We start from the raw sequence: 23,448 nt of genomic DNA on the forward strand, positions 1-23,448 counted from the left end.
TTTTCATCTTTTCACACTACAGGGGTTTATTCTGGTCAACTGCCCAGGTTGGAGCTTTTCTGAATGCACGGAACAGAAGGAGCTTCTCTGCTGTCTGCATTCATGTCTCTGACTGCCCATCATTCATTCATTCAGCCAACATTTACTTGCGCATATATGCCCACCAGCCTGCTCTGCAGCCAGCAGGGGGCAATGGGCCACAGGATAAATCAGTCACCATACTATAAGAAAGGAGCTGGTGCAGTAGGAAAGTGCTTTGGTGAACATGCAAAGAGGGTGAAGAGATGCGGGGGGACCAAGGAGAGGTCTCTGTTCCCAAAAACAGTAATGCAAAAAATAGCAGACATTTGTTTTCAACACATCAACTCACTTTTAATTCTGAGCCTTCATCCCACTTGATTGATGGGACATTTGACTCAATCATTCTCACCACTTCCCTCCTCTCCTCCACCCGGGGCACACAGACTTCCAGGGTCAGACTTGGCACCCAAGCACGCAGGGGCCTTGCCACCCTTTGCTGATCCACTGCTCACTAGTCCTCATGGGTGACTTTCCAGACTCCTGCTCAGGGAAGACCCTGATTTCCAGGTTTAGGATTTTAAACACCATTTTCTGGGCAGAGGGCAGAGGAGAGGTCTCTGAGAAAAATGGATGTCATGAGCTTTGAGGAGGACAGATGATAGCAGAGTGGAATTTGGGCTGTGGAGGGAGGAGTAGGTAAGTGTTTGCATGAGAGAAGAATTAGGGCAAGATTCTTTTCTTTTTTTAATGGAGAAAACACTGCCACTTTATTTTAAAAATATATTTTTTTTATTGATTTCATAGAGGAAGGGAGAGGGAGAGAGAGAAAAACGTCAATGATGAGAGTGAATCATTGATCAGCTGCCTTCTGCATGCCCCCTACCGGGAACCGAGCCCGCAACCCAGGCATGTGTCCTTGACCGGAATCAAACCCAGGATCCTTCAGTTCGCAGGCCGACATTCTATCCATTGAACCAAACTGGCTAGGGCAGGGCAAGATTCTTGGCTGCTCTTTTGCCTAATATATCTTAAAACTTGATTTTGGTATTTTTTACTCACCTTCCTAAATGTATTTGCCCTAAGCCAGTCTCTGGTCTAGTTCTTCTGGGGATGGAGGGTCTAAATGGACTTGATCCAAATTTCCAAAGTCCCCCTGCCTCATCCAGCCAGCCATGGTGGGCTTGACCTTGTCCATGGGGCCTGTTGCTGCCACCTCAGAGTTGAGAGCTCTGGGCAACACCCAATTGCCACCTCTGCAAGTCTCAGAAGCTGCTCACGTAGGCCATCAGCTGGACTTTGGGTCAAACCTCTTGTTCCCCTCTCCCCGCAAAAGATTTTCTAAAGAAGCAGATTCTCAATGGTCTAGCCAGCCCTGCGCCAGCTCCTACCCTAACCCAGCCCTTACCCCTAGTCCATCTATGATCTGGCTTGAACGAGCATAGCACTGCTGCTGTGTGACCCCGTCTACACCTGCTGCAGCCTCAGCCAAGCCCATAGCCCACGCCCCAGCCCATGCCCCAGTTGCTTCCTTGTGCACTGTCCAGCTAGATGCCAGTCTGGCATCTGAGCACAGGGTAGCATTTTGTCTCCTGGCCCCTGCAGGGAGCCACTGCTGAGCACCATAGGGTATGTAGCCCTATCTGTGCCCATCTCCTCTTCTGCAGAATCAGACATTCCTGTACAAATCCTTGATGCCCAGTTCATGAGCACTGTGCTCTGTATACTGGCCAGCACATCTTTCTGCTGATCCTCTGGCCTGCCCTGTGTTGGGCTGCATTATCTAGCCCCCCCCTAAGCTACTTGCCAGCCATCTGAGATGAAGTAGCCTCATAAAATGCCCACGGCTCTCCCTGCCCCAGCCCAAGCCCTCCCAAATGGAGCCAGTGGGTAGCTGGGCATCAAGCCATGCTTGATTAATGATTGACTTCTTGAATATTTAAACAAAGCTCATCTCCAGCCACTCAGTTTCAGAGATGGCCTTGTTGGACACACACACCTGCTGCCTGGTCTGTTGCCCTGGGGATTGAGCACAGGGCAAACAGCACCTTTCCAGACTCAATGGAGGAGGGGACAACAGGGAGGGAATGCTGTTGGAGGACTCTAGGGACAAGCCTGGGAAGAGGAAGGGAAGGCCTCTGCTCTTGCCCCTCCTAGCCCTTTCTTTCCAGCCTGGGTCTGCCTGCTATGGAGACAAACTGAGTTTGGACTGAGGCCCCAGGGGCTCCTGGGGAGGCTGAGAATCAGTTCCTGTCAGAGATTAGGGAGCTTTGGGGGGAAGTAGCATCACAGAGAGGAGGCACCAGGACCACAGTTGAGCTGGTGGGAGGGTGGCCAAAGATGAGACTGGCTCTCTCTAGGTTAAGAAGTCAGGAGCTGTGTGGCTCAGTGGTTGAGCACTGACCTATGAACCAGAGAGGTCACGGTTTGATTCCCAGTCAGGGCACATGCCCGGATTGCAGGCTCAAGTGCAGGAGGCAGTTGATCAGTGATTTCCTCTCATCATTGATGTTTCTATCTCTCTCTCTCCCTTCCTCTCTAAAATCATTAAAAAAATATTTTTTAAAAAAGAAGTCAGGGGCTCAGGGGACAGAGGCACTGGTCTGAGTTTTCCATGGACCCTGCCTCTGCCCAGGTTTCAAGAGGTCTTCCTAACTTGTGACCAAACCCACGCACTTCTTGCTCAACCACAGGCTTCACGGCACCTTCCTCTGATGTTTCTGTCACCACGTTGCTGAGTTGTAATGTCCTTATTTACATTTACTAGCTTTCAGCTCTATAGGGGCAGGGCACCTATCAGGACTGTACCCCAGTGTAACATCTGTGGCCAGCACAGACCATGGCACATAGTGGGGACTTGGAAAATGTTTGAATGAGTGAGTGAATGAGTGTCCCACTGTCCTAGTCCCTCCTCAGAATTCAGCACCCCATGAAGTGAGCCCATGAAAAACAGCCCTACCTTTACTCCACAGCCCCCCTGCCCCCACACACATGGAGACAACTAGCACAACTCTGCCCCCTCCCCTCAAGGAGGCCACATTTGCAGCTCTCCCATCCTTCAGCCACAGTGGCCAATGAGTCTCCCATTGGACACTGCAGCTCTGAGTGGCAAAGGCATACCATCCCAGGACTCCAAGCCTCTCACCTGGATTCCAGCAAAACCTCATTAAGCCTCCTTGTCCATCTTCCCTTTCCCATTTGTTGTAGTTTATTTCACTGAAACATTTCCTTCATGTCTAACGATGTAAGAGCTTGGTTGTCCATCAATTAAAGCTAGATGTTCACCAAAATGCCATCTGAGGGTCTTTATCAGTTCCCCTTTCCTCTAACCTCACCTCTCTCAGCCCCTTTGCACTGATTGTAACATCAGCCTTTGCCATTTGAATGCTTGCCGTCCAAGGCCTGCCTCAAAACTGGTCATTGGGCCCTCGTCAAAGCTCTAAGCCTGCCAAGATGCTCAGGGAACAGTGGTCCCTTTCTCTCCCTCCTTTCTAAGAAGACTCTTTCAATAAACCTCACCCCATCTTCTTCTAGTGTACTCCTTTTCAATGGGTACCCAGACACTTTTATCAGTGGTTACTTGCTAATAGGTGGTTTTAAATCTGCTCTCCTCACAAGCAGCGCCTGTATGCTAAGAGCCCTCAGGCCTCTGAAGAAAGCACCTAAATTGCATATTTCTTGTACCCTTCAGATGTGCTCCTACCCCATTCCCCCAGGACCAGGTCTTAGGTGGGCTTGCCACTAGGAGTTCTGCGTGGGCACTGGGGGTCAGTTGGAGGGCACAGCAACAGCAGGCAAGAGTTCTAACTGCACCGTTGCCAGGATCTGGCCCAGACCATCTGTGGCCTCTAACAACCTGTTCTGCCCGCCCCTTTCCCTGCCTGAGAGTCTGGCCCCAGCAAGGCAACTCCCTACTGCCCTTTGGTGTCATGAGAGGTTCCTAGAGGGACTGAGGTCACAGGCCACTGGAACAAGAGCAGAAGGTCCTCAAAGAAGCCCTGCCCCATTCCGGGAGCCGGACTCCCGCCCAGCTCCGCCCCCTAGGAGTCATGGCCCCGCCCCTGCCCCGTGGAGTCCGGGAGAAGTTGCCCCCGCCGCTGCCTCGGGCTCCTTTCAGCACCGCGGCGCGGACAGCTCCCGGGCGGGCGCGGAGGGGAGGAGGCGCGGCGAGCCTCCCGCCGGGGAGGGAGGGTCAGGGCGGGTAGCGTCCGGGAGCTGCAGGAGGGCGGGCGGGGCACGGAGGCCCGCGGCCCTCCTCGGGGGCGGCGCCGCTGAGAGTGAGGACAAGCGAAGGCGCCGGGAGCCGAGGTTCTGGTGGCTCCGGGCAGAGGCCGCGGCCAGAAGATGCCGGTCCGCAGGGGCCACGTCGCGCCCCAAAATACTTACCTGGACACCATCATCCGCAAGTTCGAGGGCCAGAGTGAGTGTGTGCGTCGGGCTGGGGGGACGATCTGGAGTTCTGTTTCTGTGGCAGGGGCAGTCGGACCGCTCTGTTAACTTTGAGTGGAGCAGGGTGGGGGATACTGGATGCTGAATGCAAAATCCTTTGCTTTAATGTCCCCCACACCATCTTCTCCAGCGGCCCCACTTACCTCAATGTCTGTCCTCTTCTCTTCTGGAGCACGAGTGTCAGCGCACAGCACCCGTTCCCCCCCCCCCTCCCCCCCACTGAGTTATTTTCTTGCCCCCCAAGCCCTGACCTTCCCTTCTATCAATGCCCAGCTTCCACCTCTTTACACACACACACACACACACACACACACACACACACACACTCACCCCTGCACACACCCACTTCCTCCAGAGGTTTCCTTGACATTCTCTTCTTCACCGCCTGACCCTGGCCCTCCCTGGTCTTTCTAGGAGCTCCCCCAGGTCTGACCCCCAGGTCACACCCCTGCTCCCTCTTCCTGGCCCTCCCCATTGTCTCCAGGAAGCCTTTGGCCTCCCTCCCACTTCACGGACCCCATTATTGCCCTGGTCTTCCCACAATCCCCAGGACTGACTTTCCTTCCCTCACTTCTCATGTCACTGTTCTGCTCCCTGATTCTGACACCCTCCCTCCATTACTCTCAGGCACCCCCATGACTCAGGCCTCCTTGGTTTTCTCGCCCTTCTCAGGCCTGACCTCTCCTTCCCTCATTCTGGTCACTGCTCTGCTCCCCCATCTAGATACTCACCCACCCCTCCCCCACTGCTGCCAAGAGTCCCTATAATTTTTCCCTCCCTGCCACCCAATTCTGGTTGCCATGGGCTTCCCCCCTCCCCTCTCCCACCCCAGGTCGAAAGTTCCTGATCGCCAATGCTCAGATGGAGAACTGCGCCATCATTTACTGCAACGATGGCTTCTGTGAACTCTTTGGCTACTCCCGAGTGGAGGTGATGCAGCGACCGTGCACCTGTGACTTCCTCACCGGCCCCAACACCCCACGCAGTGCCATGACCCGCCTGGCGCAGGCCCTGCTGGGGGCTGAGGAGTGCAAGGTGGACATCCTCTACTACCGCAAGGATGGTGAGGTGCCCTCGGGCCATAGGCTCTTGATCCCTCTCTTGTTCTGCCAGAGTGGCCATGGGGAGGGCACTGACCCTGGGACTAAGGGCCTGGATAAATCTTGTTTCCTGTCAGGGCCTCAGTTTCCTCATCTGTGTGGGGAAGTGATGGGCATTGGAGGTGATGCCTTTAGAGGTCCTTTTCAGAAACAGCACTTCAGGCTGAGCCACTGACTGGTCCTGGTTCTGGGCAGAGCCTCCCACTCCACCATCCCTCCCCCATGTCCCCAGTCTCCTGGCTGTCCACTCTGTCACTGTCAGCCCCAGCTGTCAGGCAACTGGGATGGAAATTAACTTTCCCTCATCTCTGTCTGCTCTGGGGATTAGGGGAGGAGTCAAGGCCTCTGTGGCCAAGTAAGGCCTGGTGGCTGCTGGATGGGAAAGAGGGGTGGGTCTGGCTCACCAGCCCTGGCCCCTTGGAAAGAGAAGGTCCGGAGATTGGCCTGACCTGGAGGCTCATTGAGTTTGGGATGTCACTGCCAAATTTACTGCAAGCAGAACAGAAGCATAGGGCAGGGCCTGATGATAAAGACTTCTGCAGGCCTTTGAAGCCCTCCCCAGGACCTCTGAGGTTCTATTGGATGAAGCATGGGGGCGGGGGGGGGGGTAGATGGGTGGGAACTAGGATCATAAAAGTCCCTTTGAAATTACCTGGACCGGTGCCTCCCCCCCGCCCCCCCCCCGCCCCCCCTCCGCCCCCCCCCCCCCCCCCCACACACACTCACCTGGTTCTGCATCAAAATTACCTGGGGCTTGTTTTCCAAAACACACCTTCCCTAGAGAGAGGCTGACTCAGAAGTGAGGTGAGGCCCAAGCAGGTATATTTGGAAAAATCCCCCTGGTGGTTCAAATGTTCTCCTAAATTTGGGAACCACTGGCTTAGGTAAATCCTTTCACTTCATGGATGAAGAAACTGAGGCTTAAGAAAAAGAAGGGACTTGATGAGAATCCTACTGCTGGGGTCCAACCTGGGGCTGGATTCCAGGTCTTTGGATCCTTTTCTAGAGATATCTCTGTGCTGAGTAATCCCAAGAGGGGAGGAAGGGCCCCAACTGCCTCTGTGCTCAGAGGCAGGACTTTGGGGAGAGTCATGAGGGCCATCTGAGTGCAGACACAGGTCAGGCACCTCTGGATGGGAACTGAGCAGGACTGAAGCTTAAGTTCCAGGGGCCAGGTGTGTGTGTGTGTGTGGAGCACGGGTGTAAGTGTGAATGTGAACACATGTGTGAGTGCATGCATGTGTGTGCGTGTGTGTGTGTGTGTGTGTGTGTAAGGGCTTCCAGGGTGCTTCTTGGGCAGGTCCTGGCTGTCCCTGTGGCTGTCTCCTGCTGTTGCCACCCAAGTGAATGCAGAGGTAGAGATTAGGTGACTAGGAAGAATCTATCTGGCTTAGTGCGGCGGCACTCACAGGGTTAATGAAGTCAGAATATTTTAAAAAGCTGTGATCTCACCTCCTCATGTCATTGCAGGGAGGAGGTGACAGTCAGGGGAGTGAGAAGGGTCCTGGAAGAACAGGATGGGACAGTAGGAAATGAGGGGGAACAACAGTCCTTCTCTGTCCCTCTCCTTCACCCCAGAGCTCTACCTTGGCCCCAGAGGGGTGAGGGCTGATTCTAGACACCTGGAGAAGTCAGATCAGGATTCTTAGGGTCTCCTCAGCACTTGGCATGTGATTGGGCAGATTGGGCAGGGGCCTTGGCCCTCTGAGGTTAGAACTTAGGTCTTCGGAATCCTCCACCTATATCAGAAGGGACCCCGGCATGCACTCACCCACATATTCACGTTCACACTGATACCCATGAAAGTGGACCCCAGGGGAAAATGGAAAATTATATACCTGATGCCCCCAAATGCCAGTCTATTCCCACCTCTACTGCAAGGCCTTTCCTGTCCTGTAGTCCAAGTCTTTGACCACCTGGACCTGCCTGAAATTGGCCCGAAAAGGGAGCTGCTCAGTCTGCATTAGCCTAAAGGAAGGATGTGGCTCTCGGATGATTTGTTTACCTTATGGTCCACTCTGACCACATGACCTTTTTAAAAAATCATATTAACATGCATCTTACAATCCTGCTGAGGGGCATCCTAATGCTGACTTCCTCTCAGTGCCAGTGACTCACACGCCCTGGGCTGACAGTAGTGTCAGGCCCTGGCCTGGGAGGCAGGCCTACAGCACTGTGGCCCCAGGAGGGGGTCACAGAGGCAGGTGGGTGGCCTCGCCTTGGTGTGGATGTCTCCCCTGGGGCCCAGTACAGCAGCTGGCAGATGACTGCCTGGTGCCTGGGAGTCTGGGAATCTGATCCAGGAGATTCCTGCTTCCAGGGAGGAACGTGGGAGGGAGGATGGAGACAGCTCAGCTGTACCCCGTGCTGATGGCTGTGAGGAGATACCAAGGGAAGTGAGCGCTAAATGGGGAGCCAGGAGAAGAGTGATTCTAGTCGACCCCAAAGTAGCAATATTCCTGCCAGCCAACCTCCCACCCCCTCACATTTACATATACATTCATTCACTCCATAAACAAACAACTCCTGGGACAGGTGCTAGCCGCTGGCAAATGAGACAGACCCAAACCTGGGCAGCTCCCTCTTCTGACTTGCATGTTTACCTGAGGCCCCTGCCCTTTAGAATCCTGCCCTTTGGGCCTGACACCCCCAATGGTTTGAGTTGAGGGACATAGGACCACCAGGTACTACGGAGAGCAGGCACACCGGGTGTCCACCCACTCACCCAGCCCAAAGGCAATTTTAGCTTGTTCTGTTCCATCCACCTACGGAGGCAGGGGAGCAAGACCCTATAGTATAGCAAAATAAGGAACAGTGAGGCAAACGGCTGGGGCCGGGCTGCCCAAAAGGGTGGAGAGAGTGGCAGGAGGGGCCTGTCCTGTCCCCACACTGCCATCTCTCTCCTTCTCCAGACCCTAGGCCATTCACTGCCCTGCCCGCTCCCCAGTCCCAGCGCCTCTGCCTCGAAGCTCTGCTCCACTTCCAGGCCTGGAGCAGCCGCCTGGCCTTCACTCAAACATCCCCATCCCAGGCCAGCCCCGCCCCTCTCCAAGCTGTTGTGTACTGAGAGTTCAGGGATCCCTGCTCCGTGTCTCCTCCCGGCCCCAGCAGGTCAGTTTCTCAGAACCCAGGCTCTCATCGGCAGAATTGGGGTCTCTGCCTCCCCACAAAACCCACTGGGCTCCACCACGGAGACTGAACCTAATGTGCCCACTGGCTCAGTCAGTGATAAGATCCCTCCGTGTCAGCTTTGTGGGCTGGGAACATGGGAGCTGAACCCAGGGCCAGCCAGAGCTTCATGGGGTAGAATGCCCAACCCACCTCCCCACTTAATCCACCCCCATCTGCTCTGCTTTAATTACAGCAGAAGCAAACCTCAAGGTTAAGCCCTGAGCTGAGGCCTGAGCACAGACTTGGACCTGATGCTACATTATCTCCTAATCAGCAGCTTAGCTGCTCTCCCCACCTCTGCCCTGTAGCATCACCAACACTCATCTAGGCCTGCTCACCCTGTGGCTGCCCTTAATTTTACTTTTACCCAGCCCCCTTCCTAGCTTCCCCTGGCCAGGTTCCCGCAGGAGAGGACCCCTTTAGTGACACCCCCATGGTGTTTGCAGCCTCCAGTTTCCGCTGCCTGGTGGACGTGGTGCCCGTGAAGAATGAGGACGGAGCCGTCATCATGTTCATCCTCAACTTCGAGGATCTGGCCCAGCTCCTGGCCAAGAGCGGGAGCCGCAGCCTGTCCCAGCGCCTGTTGTCCCAGAGCTACCTGGGCTCCGGTGAGGAGGGGTGCAGGTGGTGGAGGGAGGGGTGAGTGGGGGCACCAAGTAGAGCAGCTGGTCCCTGTCCCTGGCTGCTCTGACCCTGGCCCTGCTTTCAGAGGGCTCTCACGGCAGGCCCGGTACACAGGGGCCTGGCACGGGCAGGGTCAAGTACAAGACCATCAGCCAAATTCCGCAGTTCACACTCAACTTTGTGGAATTCAACCTGGAGAAGCACCGCTCAGGCTCCACCACGGAAATTGAGATCATCGCACCCCACAAAGTGGTGGAGCGGACCCAGAATGTCACGGAGAAGGTCACCCAGGTTTGGCCTGCAGGGCAAGGCAGACCGGGTTGTGCTGGGCTGCGAGGGTGGGAGGGGCAGAGTGGAGGGGGCTCAGCTGCATGCAATAACCACCCCCCGCCTAGGATATATGAGAAGTAGTCAAGCCCTAACTGGTTTGGCTCAATGGATAGAGCGTCGGCCTGGGAACTCAAGGGTCCCAGGTTCGATTCCGGTCAAGGGCATGTACCTTGGTTGCAGGCACATACCCAATAGGGAGTGTGCAGGAGGCAGCTGATCGATGTTTCTCTCTCATCGATGTTTCTAACTCTCTATCCCTCTCCCTTCCTCTCTGTAAGAAATCAATAAAATATATTTTAAAAAAAAAAAAAAGAAGAAGAAGAAGTAGTCAAGGTTCCCTGGTACTCAGGACCTGTCCAGGCCCCAGACTAGCTACACACCTCAAATTCGGCTCTTTCCATGGAAGGAGCTGGCCCCAGGGAAGGTCTTCACTGGTCCAGGCTCCACAGGGCCTTCCCAGGCATCACCCCTACATCTTCACCACCCCCAGACCCATCTCGCCAGCAGCAGCTGCCCCACTGACCACCCCATGGCCCCCACCCCAGGTCCTGTCCCTGGGTGCAGATGTGCTGCCAGAGTATAAGTTGCAGGCGCCACGCATCCACCGCGGGACCCTCCTGCACTACAGCCCCTTCAAGGCCGTATGGGACTGGCTCATCCTGCTGCTGGTCATCTACACGGCCGTCTTCACACCCTACTCAGCCGCCTTCCTGCTCAGCGACCAGGATGAGTCTCAGCGCGGGGACTGCAGCTACACCTGCAGTCCACTCACCGTGGTGGACCTCATCGTGGACATCATGTTTGTCGTGGACATTGTCATCAACTTCCGCACCACCTATGTCAACACCAACGATGAGGTGGTCAGCCACCCCCGCCGCATCGCCGTCCACTACTTCAAGGGCTGGTTCCTCATTGACATGGTGGCAGCCATCCCCTTCGACCTGCTCATCTTCCGCACTGGCTCTGATGAGGTGAGTGCACCTGCAGCCCTGGGGCCCCCCTGGCCTCACAGCCCTGGCCGCAGAGAGTACCTGGCACTGGGCACCTTTGCCAAAGCAAGTGGAGGTGGGAAGGGGGCAGACATCTCCTGTCATCTCCCAGCCCTGGAAAAGGACCACCGAGGCTGTGCCCCAGGCCTGGGTGGCCTCCCTGTGCTCCACAATTCAGCCCCTTCTGGGATGGGCATTTCTATAGTCCCAGGTTCTCACGCTGACTTCTAAACCACGCTCATCTTGGAGTTAGAAAGGGAATATGCAAGCTGCTCCTTAATGCAGCCTGACCCCTCCTCACCCCTGAGCCCCTCCACTGTGCCAACTCCACTTCCCATAGCTGATGTGAGGGCATTTTCATGCTTTTCTTAAAGCTTCTAGTCCCACTCTGTCCTTTCCCCCGCCTCTTCGGGATCAGCTTTCCACTCCAATCAGCTCTGCCTTTTGTGTTCTGGTCACACACACCCCCCCCACCCCCCAATCACCCCAGTCTGTGCAGCAGGGGCTGTCTCTCATGACTCCCTGCTCCCATGCCCACCCATTCCCGAAAATCTTTCCCTAAATCCTCTCCCCTCCTCTCTACCCACAGCCCCTGCCTGGACACTGAGTGGCCTTCTTACCCATGTCTGCCCCAGCCCCACACCTGCCAGCCATACTCTTTCCACAAAGAAGCCAGAGAGAGTTTCAGATCACTCAGATGACCCTGTTCCTTATCTGGCCCTGTCCTCAGAACCTTAAGTGGCTACCCAGTGGCTTGGGATAAAAGCCACTCTCCTTCTGGAACCTCAGGCCCACAGGAACAGCCCTTGCCCATCTTCCAGGCTCATTTCTCTAGACTCTGCCATCTTCCTCACTAAGCTCCCGGCTGCAACACCACTCTTGGTTTCCCACTTCTAGGCCTTTGCTCTTGCTGCTCCCTGAGCCTGGAATGCCCTTCCCCTCTCCCTCCTATCTGCCTGGAGGCCCAGCCTCATCTATCAAAACTCAGCTCATGTGTCACCTTATCTGTGCAGCCTCCCTGCTCTGCTCCTGCAGACTTGACCTCTCCTCCCTCTGTGCTCTCCCTGGATTTCTGCCCCAGTAACTGTAACACTGCTTTTGAGCTCCTTATGGTCCCACTCTGTGTCCCACTGCCAAGAGCCTGGCCCCAAGCAGGTTTTTCATGAGTGTTTGTTGAATGACTACATGACCATGTGCACGAGTAAAAAAATGTGGTCCTGAGCTCAGACTTTCAAGGGCTGACCGCTAGCCCCATGCCCCCTCCCTGCCCCTCCAGACCACAACCCTGATTGGGCTGCTGAAGACTGCTCGGCTGCTGCGGCTGGTGCGCGTGGCCAGGAAGCTGGACCGCTACTCTGAGTACGGGGCAGCCGTGCTCTTCCTGCTCATGTGCACCTTTGCGCTCATCGCGCACTGGCTGGCCTGCATTTGGTATGCCATCGGCAACGTGGAGCGGCCCTACCTGCAGCCCAAGATCGGCTGGCTGGACAGCCTGGGCGTGCAGCTCGGCAAGCGCTACAATGTCAGCGACCCTGCCTCAGGCCCCTCGGTGCAGGACAAGTATGTCACTGCCCTCTACTTCACCTTCAGCAGCCTCACCAGCGTGGGCTTCGGCAACGTCTCCCCCAACACCAACTCAGAGAAGGTCTTCTCCATCTGCGTCATGCTCATCGGCTGTGAGTGCCACCTCATGCCCCGGGCCTTACCCGTAGAGTTTGATTTTTAGTTTTGTAGTGAGACGTAACAGCCCATAGTCACAATGTGTGTGATAAGCGGAGCCTAAGCATACAGCGCAGTGAAACGTTGCGTGTATGCACCAAGTATACACAGAATTTAACACCCTGCAGCCCTCGCTGTGTGCCAGGAACCAGGAGCAGCTACATCGTTTGCAGGGCCCAGTGCAAAATGAAAATGGAGAGCCTTTCTTTAAAAAAATATTAGGATTTCAAGACGATGACAGCAGAAAATTAAACCAAATGTGGGGCCCTTCTTAGCACAGGTCGCATGCCTATGAAGCCAGACCTGCCAGGCACTTTCCTACGTGCTTATCCAAGGCCCACATTCCATTCCAATCGCTACCCACATAAGGGCCATATTATGAGCCCAGTTTACAGACCAAGAAACCAAAGGTCCTCACCTGCCAGGGGATACCCAGGGACCCAGTTCCAGTCCCGGGGCCCTTCCCGGGGCTGTGTGTGCTCAGGCTCTGCGCTGTGCTGCTGGCTTCCCAAGACGCCCGGCCTAGGAATGTGAGAGGCACTGTGGGATTTTACACGTAGATGAAGTTGTCATGTTCAGAGTATTTAGAGATGTGAAAGCCCAGAAAAACAAAAACAAGAAAGGGGAAAAAAGGATGAAAACAAGACCAAGAGTTTTCCCTTTATTATACTTTTACAGCTGAGTGAGAAAGCAAATTTGAACTAAAAAATTCCATTGCCCTAGTTCTTTCTCTCAGGAGTTTGGCCTCTGGGCCCAGGAAGATGCCAAGAGGCAGAGGGCAGAGGGAGGAGGGCAGGGAGCCCAGGGACCTCTGTCCCCCAGCTGACCTCGTGCTGTGCTGGCCACTTCTGACTCAGTCCTGGACAGAGGAAGAGGGAGGCTTGAAGCAGGCCCTGGGGTGGGGTGGCCTGGTGGGGATGCAGAGGAGCTCACTCCCCGAACCCCCGGCTCCCCGCCCCAGCCCTCATGTATGCCAGCATCTTTGGCAACGTGTCCGCCATCATCCAACGCCTGTACTCGGGCACTGCCCGCTACCACACGCAGATGCTGCGAGTCAAGGAGTTCATTCGCTTCCACCAGATCCCCAACCCGCTGCGGCAGCGCCTGGAAGAGTACTTCCAGCACGCCTGGTCCTACACCAATGGCATCGACATGAACGCGGTGAGCCCGGCTGCACTGCCCGGGGTGGGATGGGCGACCCAACTCAAGTCCCCCTCTTTAAAAAAAAAAAAAAAAAAAGTTTATTTCAGAGAGTAAGGAAGAGGGAAAAAGAGAGATAGAAACATCAATGATGAGACATATCCATTGATCGGCTGCCTCCTGCACACCCCCAATTGGGGACTGAGCCTGCAACCCAGGCATGTGCCTTTGACCAGAATCGAACCTGGGACCCTTCAGTCCACAGGTCAACACTTTATCCGCTGAGCCAAACTGGCTAAGGGCTCTTTTTAATATATATATATATATATATATATATATATATATATATATAATTTCAGAAAGGAAGGGAGAGGAAAAACGAGATAGAAACATCAATGATGAGAAAGAATCATTGATAGGCTGCCTCTTGCACGCCCCCTACTGGGGATCGATCCCACAACTCAGGCATGTGCCCTTGACAGGAATGGAACCCAGGACCCTTTGGCTCACTCTCTATCCACTGAGCCAAACCAGCTAGGACAAGTCCCACTCTTGCTAATGGGGGAGACAAGGTCCCGGGCTCAGGGCGCCTCCCAAAGCCTTCCCTGCCCGCTCCCTCAGCCCCACCCCTCCCACCTTGTCTCGCAGGTGCTGAAGGGCTTCCCTGAGTGCCTGCAGGCCGACATCTGCCTGCACTTGCACCGCGCGCTGCTGCAGCACTGCCCTGCCTTCCGGGGCGCTAGCAAGGGCTGCCTGCGCGCACTGGCCGTCAAGTTCAAGACGACGCATGCACCACCTGGGGACACGCTGGTGCACTTCGGAGACGTGCTCTCCACGCTCTACTTCATCTCCCGCGGCTCCATCGAGATCCTGCGCCAGGACGTGGTCGTGGCCATCCTAGGTGGGTCAGGCGGGAAGGGTGGGGTGGGGTGGGGGCTGGAGATGTCCTGCCTGGACCACTCCATTACTGGTGATGGTGGTGGCACCTTTTATGACCTGCATGTGCTGAGCGTGTGCCAGAGAGCTTTATCCCCGGCTCGCTGAATCCTTAAAACGAACCTCTGCCATAGGCCCACTTTCCTGATAGGGAAGTTGAGGCTCAGAGAGATCATGCTGGTAGGTGGCCAAGCAGGGATTCCAGGGCAATATGTCTGACTCAGAAGTCCAGGCAGGCAGGCTCCTACCGTCTTTCACTTTGGGGGAGCACAGGGTGAGAGGGTGAGGGTTTGTCATGGGTGGAGGGGAGGGGTCTTTGGTGTGATTCGGCACAACTACAGGGAAAGCTGGACTTTGGAGGAAGGATATGAGCACTGGGTGGGGGCAGATGTGAGGCACAGCCTCTGCCCGTTACCAGCTGTGTCCATGTGACCTGGGGCAGGTCACTTCACGTTTCTGAGCCTCACAGGGTTCTCTCTTTCTCATCTTCCTCGCCTCCCCTTCCCCCAAATTCAGCCACCCCAAGTCCCTGACCAGGACGTCCGCCTTGCCTTCCCTTGGTCTCCATGGCCCCGCCCTCCTCCAGCACCCCTGGGCAGGCCCCCTATGCCCACTCCTTCCCCTCTGGTCTGCCCTCAGCTGGTGTCCACCACGCGTGGGGCTCTGGTGTCTTCTCATCCTACACTCTCACCTGGGCCAGCTCCTTGCTCCCAGGGTCTCAACCTCCATCTGTGCCACAAGCACTCCCAGAACTCTGTCCTAGCCCCAATCTCTACTTAGACCAGAATATTCCATTCCTTTCTGGACATGGCCACCTTTCTATTCCTGAGGCAGAGCAAACAACATATCTCAACCTGAAATCTCCATCTGCCCTCAGAAGCAGCTCCTTTGGCATCCCCGTCACTGTGAACCACCCATTGCCTGAGCCAGAGACCTTCCTGCCCCCATCATCCAGGCAGCCACAGAACCCCTCTGTCCCACACGCGTCTCCTTGTCCCTGCCTGGGTCTAGCCCTCATAGTGTCCTTCCTGGACAGGTGTCGGAGCTCCTTTCCCATGTTCCTGCATCTGGTCTGCTCCCACCCTCCATCTTCCACCTCCTGCCAGTGACCTGAAATTCACATCTGTGCATATTCCTCTTCTGTTCAAAATCTTCCATGGGTCCCCCTGGCTCACAGGACAAGAGTGGATACCTGTGGGCACAGTCTAGCTACCCTAATTCCTGCCACCCTCCCCCTGGTACTTCCAGTTCCAGCCATGCAAACTACTTATCATTCTCTAAAGCTGCCTGTCGGTCACACATCCCTGCCTTTGCAAGTGCTGCAGCTCCTCTTGGGGCACCTACCTTGCACCCCTGCCTGGCAGGCTCTGGTCACTCTTCAAGGCTGAGCTCAAGCACAGGCTCCTCTCTGAGACCTTCCCTCACTGCCAGCCTATTTTAGAAGCACCGTGTGTGTGGGAGGGATAATAATTATCAACACTAATAAAAGAGAAAAATGGTAATTGGCGTACAAGCTGCCCTTTTCATTGGCTAATCAGGGCTATATGCAAATTAACTGCCAACTAAGATTGGCAGTTAACTGCCAACAAGATGGCGGTTAATTTGCATATGTAGGCACAATGCAGGGAGGCAAAAGGGAAAGCAGGAAGAAACCCCCTGTCACTGACAGTGACCGGAAACCCAGGGGGGAGCTAAGAGCTGGGGCCGCCTTTGCCCTGCCCCCCAGCCATGATCGGAGAATCAGGTGCCTTTTCCGCCCTGGCCAGTAATAGCAGGAAGTAGGGGTGGAGCCAGCGATGGGAGCTGTTCACGGTGGAAGCTGGCAGTCCCAGGAGCTAGGGGTCCCTTGCCTGGGCCTAAAGCGAAGCCCACGATCGTGGGGCCGCTGCAGCTGCAGGTCCCTGCTGCCCGGGCCAGACGCCTAGGCCAGAGGCGTCAGGCCTGGGCAAGGGGCCGATCCTGCGATTGGAGGGTGATGGGGGTCAACGCCTGAGGGCTCCCAGTATGTGAGAGGGGGCAGGCTGGGCTGAGGGACACTCCCCCCCCCCCCACACACACACCCAGTGCATGAATTTCGTGCACCGGGCCCCTAGTTATTAATAATTAAGAAGCCAGTCCAATCTAAGTTTCTGTCAGAGACATGAACTCTCATTTTGTCCTGAGTGGAAATGGACTTTAGATCATAATCCCTCATCTACTAGAAAACCATGGCTTTATAATGTTGCCCAGATTTCAAGATCCCAGGTTTCATAGGTAATCCTGGCAAGCCCCTTCTATCCTCCTCTTTCGTGAATGACCTTTGATCTTGTTCTCTTGGGGGACATGTCCTGGCCTCCATCCATCTTTGTCTGTGACCCTTGTTACAGCATGACCAGACTGAAGGGGCTGGACTTTCCTGCAGGGAGCTCAGACATCAAAGCAGTCAGCACCCAGCCCTGGGCTCTCTGCCCCCAGCCCTGACTGTAGCACTGACCACACACTGTTTTTCTGCCAGATTGCCTTTCATCTTGGGGCCCAGTCCTCGTCAATTCTCACAACCCAGCCCCCACTTCAGTTCCTCTGTAAGCCCCCCTCCTCCCTGCTCCCCAACCACTCCTAGTAGAATGAGCCCATAGCTCTTGGCTCTTCCCTGTTCTAAGGTCAAAGAGCATTCTGTAAACTAGTTCTTGCTTACGTGCCTATCTCATGGGGATGTGAGGGTGGGACAGCATCTTATTCACGTTTACACCCTGTGGCCAGCACTGTACCTGACACCAGGAGGGCCCAATACCCTCATCACATGCCCCAAGTATCAGCCCATGTCCATCCTGTGACATCTGTCGGTACCAATGCCTTGAATTGCCTCTTGCTATTCAAGGTACTTTCTCAAGCATCATATCTGCTCCTCTGGACAGCCCAGGGGGGTAGACAAGGGAGATATGGTTATACCCATTTTAGACATGTGGACACTGGGGTCCAAAGAGGGGAAGTGACTTCCCGGGCTTCCTCTGCCAGTGTTATGCTGGTTACCTGGCCCCACAATGGGGAGTGGGAACACAAAGAGACAAGCATCAGGCCCTGCGCTGGGGGCTAGGTGCTCCTGGCCTTGGACTCCCTGCACTCTTACGTCACTGCAGCAGGCTGCGGAGAGGGGAAGAGGTTGAGCAGGGAGCCTTTAGTGTCCTTTACTGCCCACTGACCCACAGGGTGGGGTAGGGTAGTCCCAAAGCATGTGGAACTAGGAGGGGGCATTCTGATAGAGGGTGGCCCGGAGGATCCAGAGACAGCTGGAGCACCCACATTCTGGAAGGGGGGGTGTCTCTGCAGAGTTCAAAGGACAAGGTAAGGGCACACTCCTCATCCCCAGCCAGGACAATCCAGCCTTGTCCCCAGAGCTTGATCCTGAGCACCCGACCCCCCTAGCAGAATCCCTGGGGTGAGAGAGAGGTCATGGACAAGGGGCCCGCAGGGAAGAGCCTTAGAAGAGAGTTTGGAGCCAGATCCTAGAGAAACCCCCGCCCCTCTGGCTGACAGGAAAGAATGACATCTTTGGGGAGCCTGTTAGCCTCCACGCCCAGCCGGGCAAATCCAGTGCAGACGTGCGGGCCCTGACCTACTGCGACCTGCACAAGATCCAGCGGGCAGACCTGCTGGAGGTGCTGGACATGTACCCTGCCTTCGCGGACAGCTTCTGGAGTAAGCTGGAAGTCACCTTCAACCTTCGGGACGTGAGTCTGGGCTGGGCGGGCCAGGATGGGGGGGGTGGCCCTTGGCCAGCTGGTACCAGATAATGCCCAGGCAGCCTGCTGGGAGCTTGGCCTGCTTGGCCTGGGGGACCCATCCGAACACCTCCTTTTTTTTCAACCCATGCTGTATTCTTTACCATAATTTCTTCTGTGCCTACCATGGCCTGCACAATGCTAAGTATGATGATAGGTCCCAGTTATTGAGCACCTACTATGTGCTAAGCGCTGGGCTTCTTTTACATTATCTCTTTTAATCCTTTTTCTTGCAAATGCTGTTATTATCCCCATTTCCCAGATGAGGAAACTGAGGGCCAGAGAGGATACATTGACCAAAGCCATTCAGCCCCACAGTAAGCCATACATACAGTCAATGGCAGAGCCAAACTGTGGAGTCAGGTTTGTGCCACTCCCGAGCCCAGGCTTTGCCCGCCCTTTGTACCAAGCTGAGAGGGAGGGTGTGTGCCGTCCAGGGGCTCCTGGTGCCAGATCCTGGGGTGTAAAGAGTGAGAGAGCTGTCCCTCCTCTCAAGCTTATCACTCAGTGGAGAAGATTAAACAAGCCAGGAAAATAAAGAGCCACGCGGCTAAATAACCAAGGAAGTCACGAGGGTGTGCAGGGTTGCCAAGGAGTGGGATGGCCAGACAAGAATGCATGGAGGCAGCTCTGGGATCAGCTAGTGGGAAGGAGGTGGCAGGCGTGCTTGTCAGGGGCAACAGTGGCTGAGGCCCCGGCTCTGAGCCCCTTCTCCCCCAACATAACACCCCAGCCTCAGGAGGAGGGGCTCTGCTGGCCCAGACCCCACAACCAGGATGGAGGTTGTAGTGCTGAGACAGGTTTTCTTACTAAGTACAGCCCTCCCCACCCAGTGCCCTCTGCTCTTCCCCAGTCTCTCCCCTTCCCATCTGATCTGTCCAGGAGATACCTTGTAAGGGCCCTGCCTTGGGGGCCCCAGCCATTAGGAGCCATTAGCTGGCCCAAGTGCTCAGTGGCTGGATACCAGGGCAAGAGTGATGTGGTCTCTATGAGCATCTGCAGGCCCCTAGGGTGGCCCTAAGTGGAGGTACCAGAAGGGTGGGCTGCCGAGGGTGTTGCTGAGGGCACCTCCTGGACTGGGGGTTCCAGGCCAAGTCTCCTCAAAGGAGACTCCCATTGGCCATGCTGAGGGCGGGAGCATGGAAAGGGAGGATTGGAAGAACAGCTCCCCTGCCCCCTCCTCACATCCCCCGCAAAAAAATCAGGATGCTCAAAGTAGCCTTTCCCGAGACTCTGGGGGTCTGCATGCCTCCAAGCCCCTGTTCATCCCCTGCCCACCCAGGCAGGAGGGAACCTGCAGGAAGCTGCCTGGAGTATTATGGGAGAGCCCCGCCACCTGTCACCACTTTCTCACCTAGTTGCCACAAGGGCCACAGGGGGCAGGGCAAGGGAGAACCAAGAGGCCCTGTCCCAGCTTTGGTCCCTGTTACTTGATGCTCTTGTTCCCCACAAGGCAGACGGGGGTCTCCAGTCATCACCCCAACAGGCTCCAGGCAATCAGGACCACCAAGGCTTCTTCCTCAGTGACGACCAGTCAGGTGAGCAAAGCCAGTCTCCGCCAGTGTCTGCCTCCCCCAGCACAAAGCCCCAGCCAGCCTTCTGAGCCTTCACAGTCCTTTCATCCTGCTTCCTCGAGGAGAGGCCTCCCCAAACCCTGGATGAGTGGAGAGGGGCTCCCTCCCTAGGCTCTGCACTGGAGGCCCTCTCACCCTTCCTCTCCATGTCCTCAGAGCCTGGGTGAGGGCTAGCTGGGTGCCTAGTGCTGTCACAAGAAGGGGAATACTGGCCACGCCTTTGGGGTTCCCCAGCAAGGCTCCAGAGAAACCACTAGGTTTTAGCTTCCTGGACAGTGAGGCCAGGGCTGGATGTCCCCACCCAGCCAGCCCCCAAAGCTGGGCCCCAGGCCCCCTCCCAGGGCTACAGCCTTATGGGTCATGGATACCAGACTTCTATGGAGACAGAACCTCATACTCCTGGGCATGCAGGTGAGAAGAGCCACTCCTCCCGCCCTGTGTTCCCATTGCAGGTAGGGGAGGGGCATAGGCTCAGGTGCGGAACCAGCTAAACCAAGTTCAGGCTTTCCTTTGCCTCCTGCAGGTGCAGCCCCTTCCCTGAGCCTCTCAGATGCATCTGACCTCTGGCCTGAGCTGCTACAGCAAGTGCCCCAAAGGCCAAGGCACAGCCCTCCAGACTCTCAGGGAGACCCAGACTGCTGGTCCCGGGAGCTGGGCCCCAGGCTAGAGCAACTCCAGGCCCAGATGAACCGGTGAGTGCCGTGCAGGCCAGGTTCTGGTGGCTGCGGAGAGCAAGCCCAGCAGCAGGTGAGGCACGGATGCCCCCTCCTGGTGGTTCAGGAACCTCACGGGATGTCCTGTAAGTTTCAGAATGGCCAGCCCCATTTAACAGCAGGCCTGTAAGCACGATTCCTTAGATGGCTTGTCCCTGCAAACCCTGGAACATGGTCAAGGAAGCTTTCTTGAGGGAGGGGCATAACTTCCTGCAGAAACAAACTTCAAGGGCCCTTGGGAAAGGGGTGTGGCCTGTGGGCCCTTGGGAAAGGGGTGTGGCCTGTGGATAACGGAGCTGTGGTGGCAGAATTAGGGCTTAGGGGCAGCACAATCCTGGGTTCAAATGCTGACTCTGCCTCTTACCAGCAAGAGTGTGGGCAAGTTACTTAATCACTCTGTGCCTCAGTTTGCCCGTTCAGAATACCCACATCAAAGCTTCTTGATGAAGACCGAATGACATGCAGACGGCACCTGGTCACTTATTTTCAAAGTCAGGGATGTGCTAGGGGACTTTGGGCAGAGGCTATGGACTGTAGCAAGGAAATGGCTTCAGATAGGCCCCAGGCTGCCTCTCCAAGCGGCAGGAACTGCATGTAGGCTACCAAATTGGAAGCTGTCCGCAGGTCCTGAACTGCCCACCCTAACCCCAACCCTGGCCCTGATCTTGACCCTGACTGTGGCGTTCTGTCCTGTTTGGCAGGCTGGAATCCCGCCTGTCCTCAGACCTCAGCCGCATTCTGCAACTCCTTCAGCAGCCCCTGCCCCAGGGCCACACTGGCTATATTCTGGGAGCGTCACCTCATGACCTGGCCTTGTTTCCTGTGGCCTCAGCGACTCAGAGTCCAGGAACAAGGCTGCCCCAGGGTGGCCTGCCCCCTGCACAGGTGAGCAGGTGAGGTGTTCCCCAGGGGCTTGCCTGGAGGCTGATGCATTCCTTTCCCTACCCCTTCTTTCTTGCCCTTCTCAGGCCCCAAGCTGTGGTGACTTGGACCAACGTGAGCCGAAGCACAGGAACGCCTCCTCCAGGATGCCTCACCGGGCCATGGCAATGGACAAAACTCTGACACTGTCCTCTGAACTGGAGCGTCCTGAGGGGCTCCTGTCATCCCTGGACTCACCTCTGCATCCCCTGGAGGTACAGGGACTCGTCTGTGGTCCCCGCTTCCCCTCCCTCCCGGAATACCTCGACTCTGTCCCCAAGCAGCTGGAGTTCCCGAGACATGGCTCAGATCCTGGATTTGCAAGGAGTTGGGACCACTGAACCCCAAGACAAAAGACACCATAAGGGGATTGGAGGTGGGTGAGGTGAGAGTGAAGGAGTTGAGGGAGGCAGAGAGCTGCCAAGACGGACCTCTGAAAATCATTCTCTTTGAGTAGCTACAAACCGCTAACCCAGGTGACCCAAGATGGCAGAAGGGAGGAGGCTCAGGATTTGTCCCAGCCTCCAGGCCTCTGTTTAGATAGCAAGCCTGAAGGAGGGGCCAGCACCTTGGGTGTGGAGCTAGCTTACAGAGAGTGGGGTCAGTGAGGAAAAGACAAGTTTCTGATCTTCTGTGTGAGAGCCTTGCTCTGGGCCCAGTGAAATCACCTCCTGACTCACAACTATCCACTGCCTTTTAGCCCAGCACCCCAAATTGGTCAGACCTCCCCTGTGAGAGCCTGTGCCCTGGCTGGAGAGGCAAGTGTCCTCTGTAGTGGACACATCAGGGCACAGTGCTCTCACCCTCAGTGGCTCAGTCCCTGATGGCTTTGTGATGACCTCTGGGACTCTAGCGGATGGTGGAGTGTATCACAGCTAATAAAGTCTGCACATTTCACCTTGGGCTGGGTGTGTAACTTACCTGAGGGTGATTATGTCCTTGATGCTGCCATGACTCCAATGACTCGGTTGTCTTCTCCAAGCCCTTCTCACAAAGAGCTATGTGTTGGGGACTTGAAGGTGGCTCTGCTGGACCCAGGAGCCCTTGAACCATGGAGCTCTTAGCCAGGCTGGGGTGAAGGGGAGTGAGAGGTACTGGCTTGGTGGCCATTGGGAATCATGACAACAGCCAACACTTTCATAACAGTCACCCTGTTCAGCGTACTGTGCTGACTGCCTTCAGATATTAGTTTATTTAATCCTCTCAAAAACCCTAAGGGGTCACTGTTATTCTCCCCATTTTAGAGACGTGGGATCAAAAACAGAGAGACAAAAAACTTACACAAGCACGACTGGACTTTTGGTACCATGCTGCTTCCTGGTCTAGGTGCTGGTTACATGCGTGTGTTGTGAGAATATGTGCACTTTTATGTATAAATTATACTACAATAATAATAATAAAAAGGAATCTTGCCCACAATAGAGGAAAAGAAGGATGTAATTTCAATCCAAATGGTTTGGCTTGAGAATATGCACAGTTAACTACCCCACTGAAATGGACTGTACCTGGTCACTGGTCTTCAGTCCTCTTTGCTCCATTATTCCCCAAAAGAATTTGAAAATGTATTTGCCTCTTCGCACATTTTTAAGTTGACATGTGAAGTATTTCATTATTAAGTCTAAACAGTTGTAAAGGATGTAATTTCCAGTGTGCTGATTATATTGACACTTTATAAGCTGTTTTATTGCCATGGATCCATTTTGATCCAAATAGCATAGCGATTTATGAGCCAACATCATTCATTTTAAAAACACTAGAACAAGCACTTCTTTAATATCATTTATTTTTTCTCATAATTCCATTCTCTTCTTCTCAGTTTATACTACATATAATTTATTATCCTGCTTTAAAGTCTATTATTCATAATCTCATCATAACTATTTGCAACAGATATGTAAATTGAAAATATATAGTATACATTGAAATTTTAAGATTAATTTTTATAACATTACTAAGGCTTTAAGGGTTACACTTATTAGTACAGAGTTGTTCAAAACAACATAAAT

The 23,448-nt window shown here is 54.9% G+C and overlaps 1 protein-coding gene across 1 annotated transcript; it reads left to right on the forward strand.

Moving 5' to 3' along the window:
- The first annotated feature begins 4,145 nt into the window (after positions 1–4,145).
- On the forward strand, positions 4,146–22,339 carry KCNH6 (potassium voltage-gated channel subfamily H member 6). The gene is made up of 13 exons (XM_059669907.1): positions 4,146–4,438; positions 5,300–5,530; positions 9,185–9,346; positions 9,448–9,653; positions 10,238–10,663; positions 11,958–12,357; positions 13,362–13,561; positions 14,189–14,441; positions 17,990–18,183; positions 19,688–19,772; positions 20,332–20,500; positions 21,223–21,406; positions 21,490–22,339. The coding sequence occupies exons 1-13, from the start codon at positions 4,363–4,365 to the stop codon at positions 21,781–21,783; spliced, it is 2,880 nt and encodes a 959-aa protein (XP_059525890.1). The 5' UTR covers positions 4,146–4,362; the 3' UTR covers positions 21,784–22,339.
- Positions 22,340–23,448: the final 1,109 nt, after the last annotated feature.

The sequence above is a fragment of the Myotis daubentonii genome, chromosome 16 (genome assembly GCF_963259705.1).
Source record: "Myotis daubentonii chromosome 16, mMyoDau2.1, whole genome shotgun sequence".
Lineage (NCBI taxonomy): Eukaryota > Metazoa > Chordata > Mammalia > Chiroptera > Vespertilionidae > Myotis > Myotis daubentonii.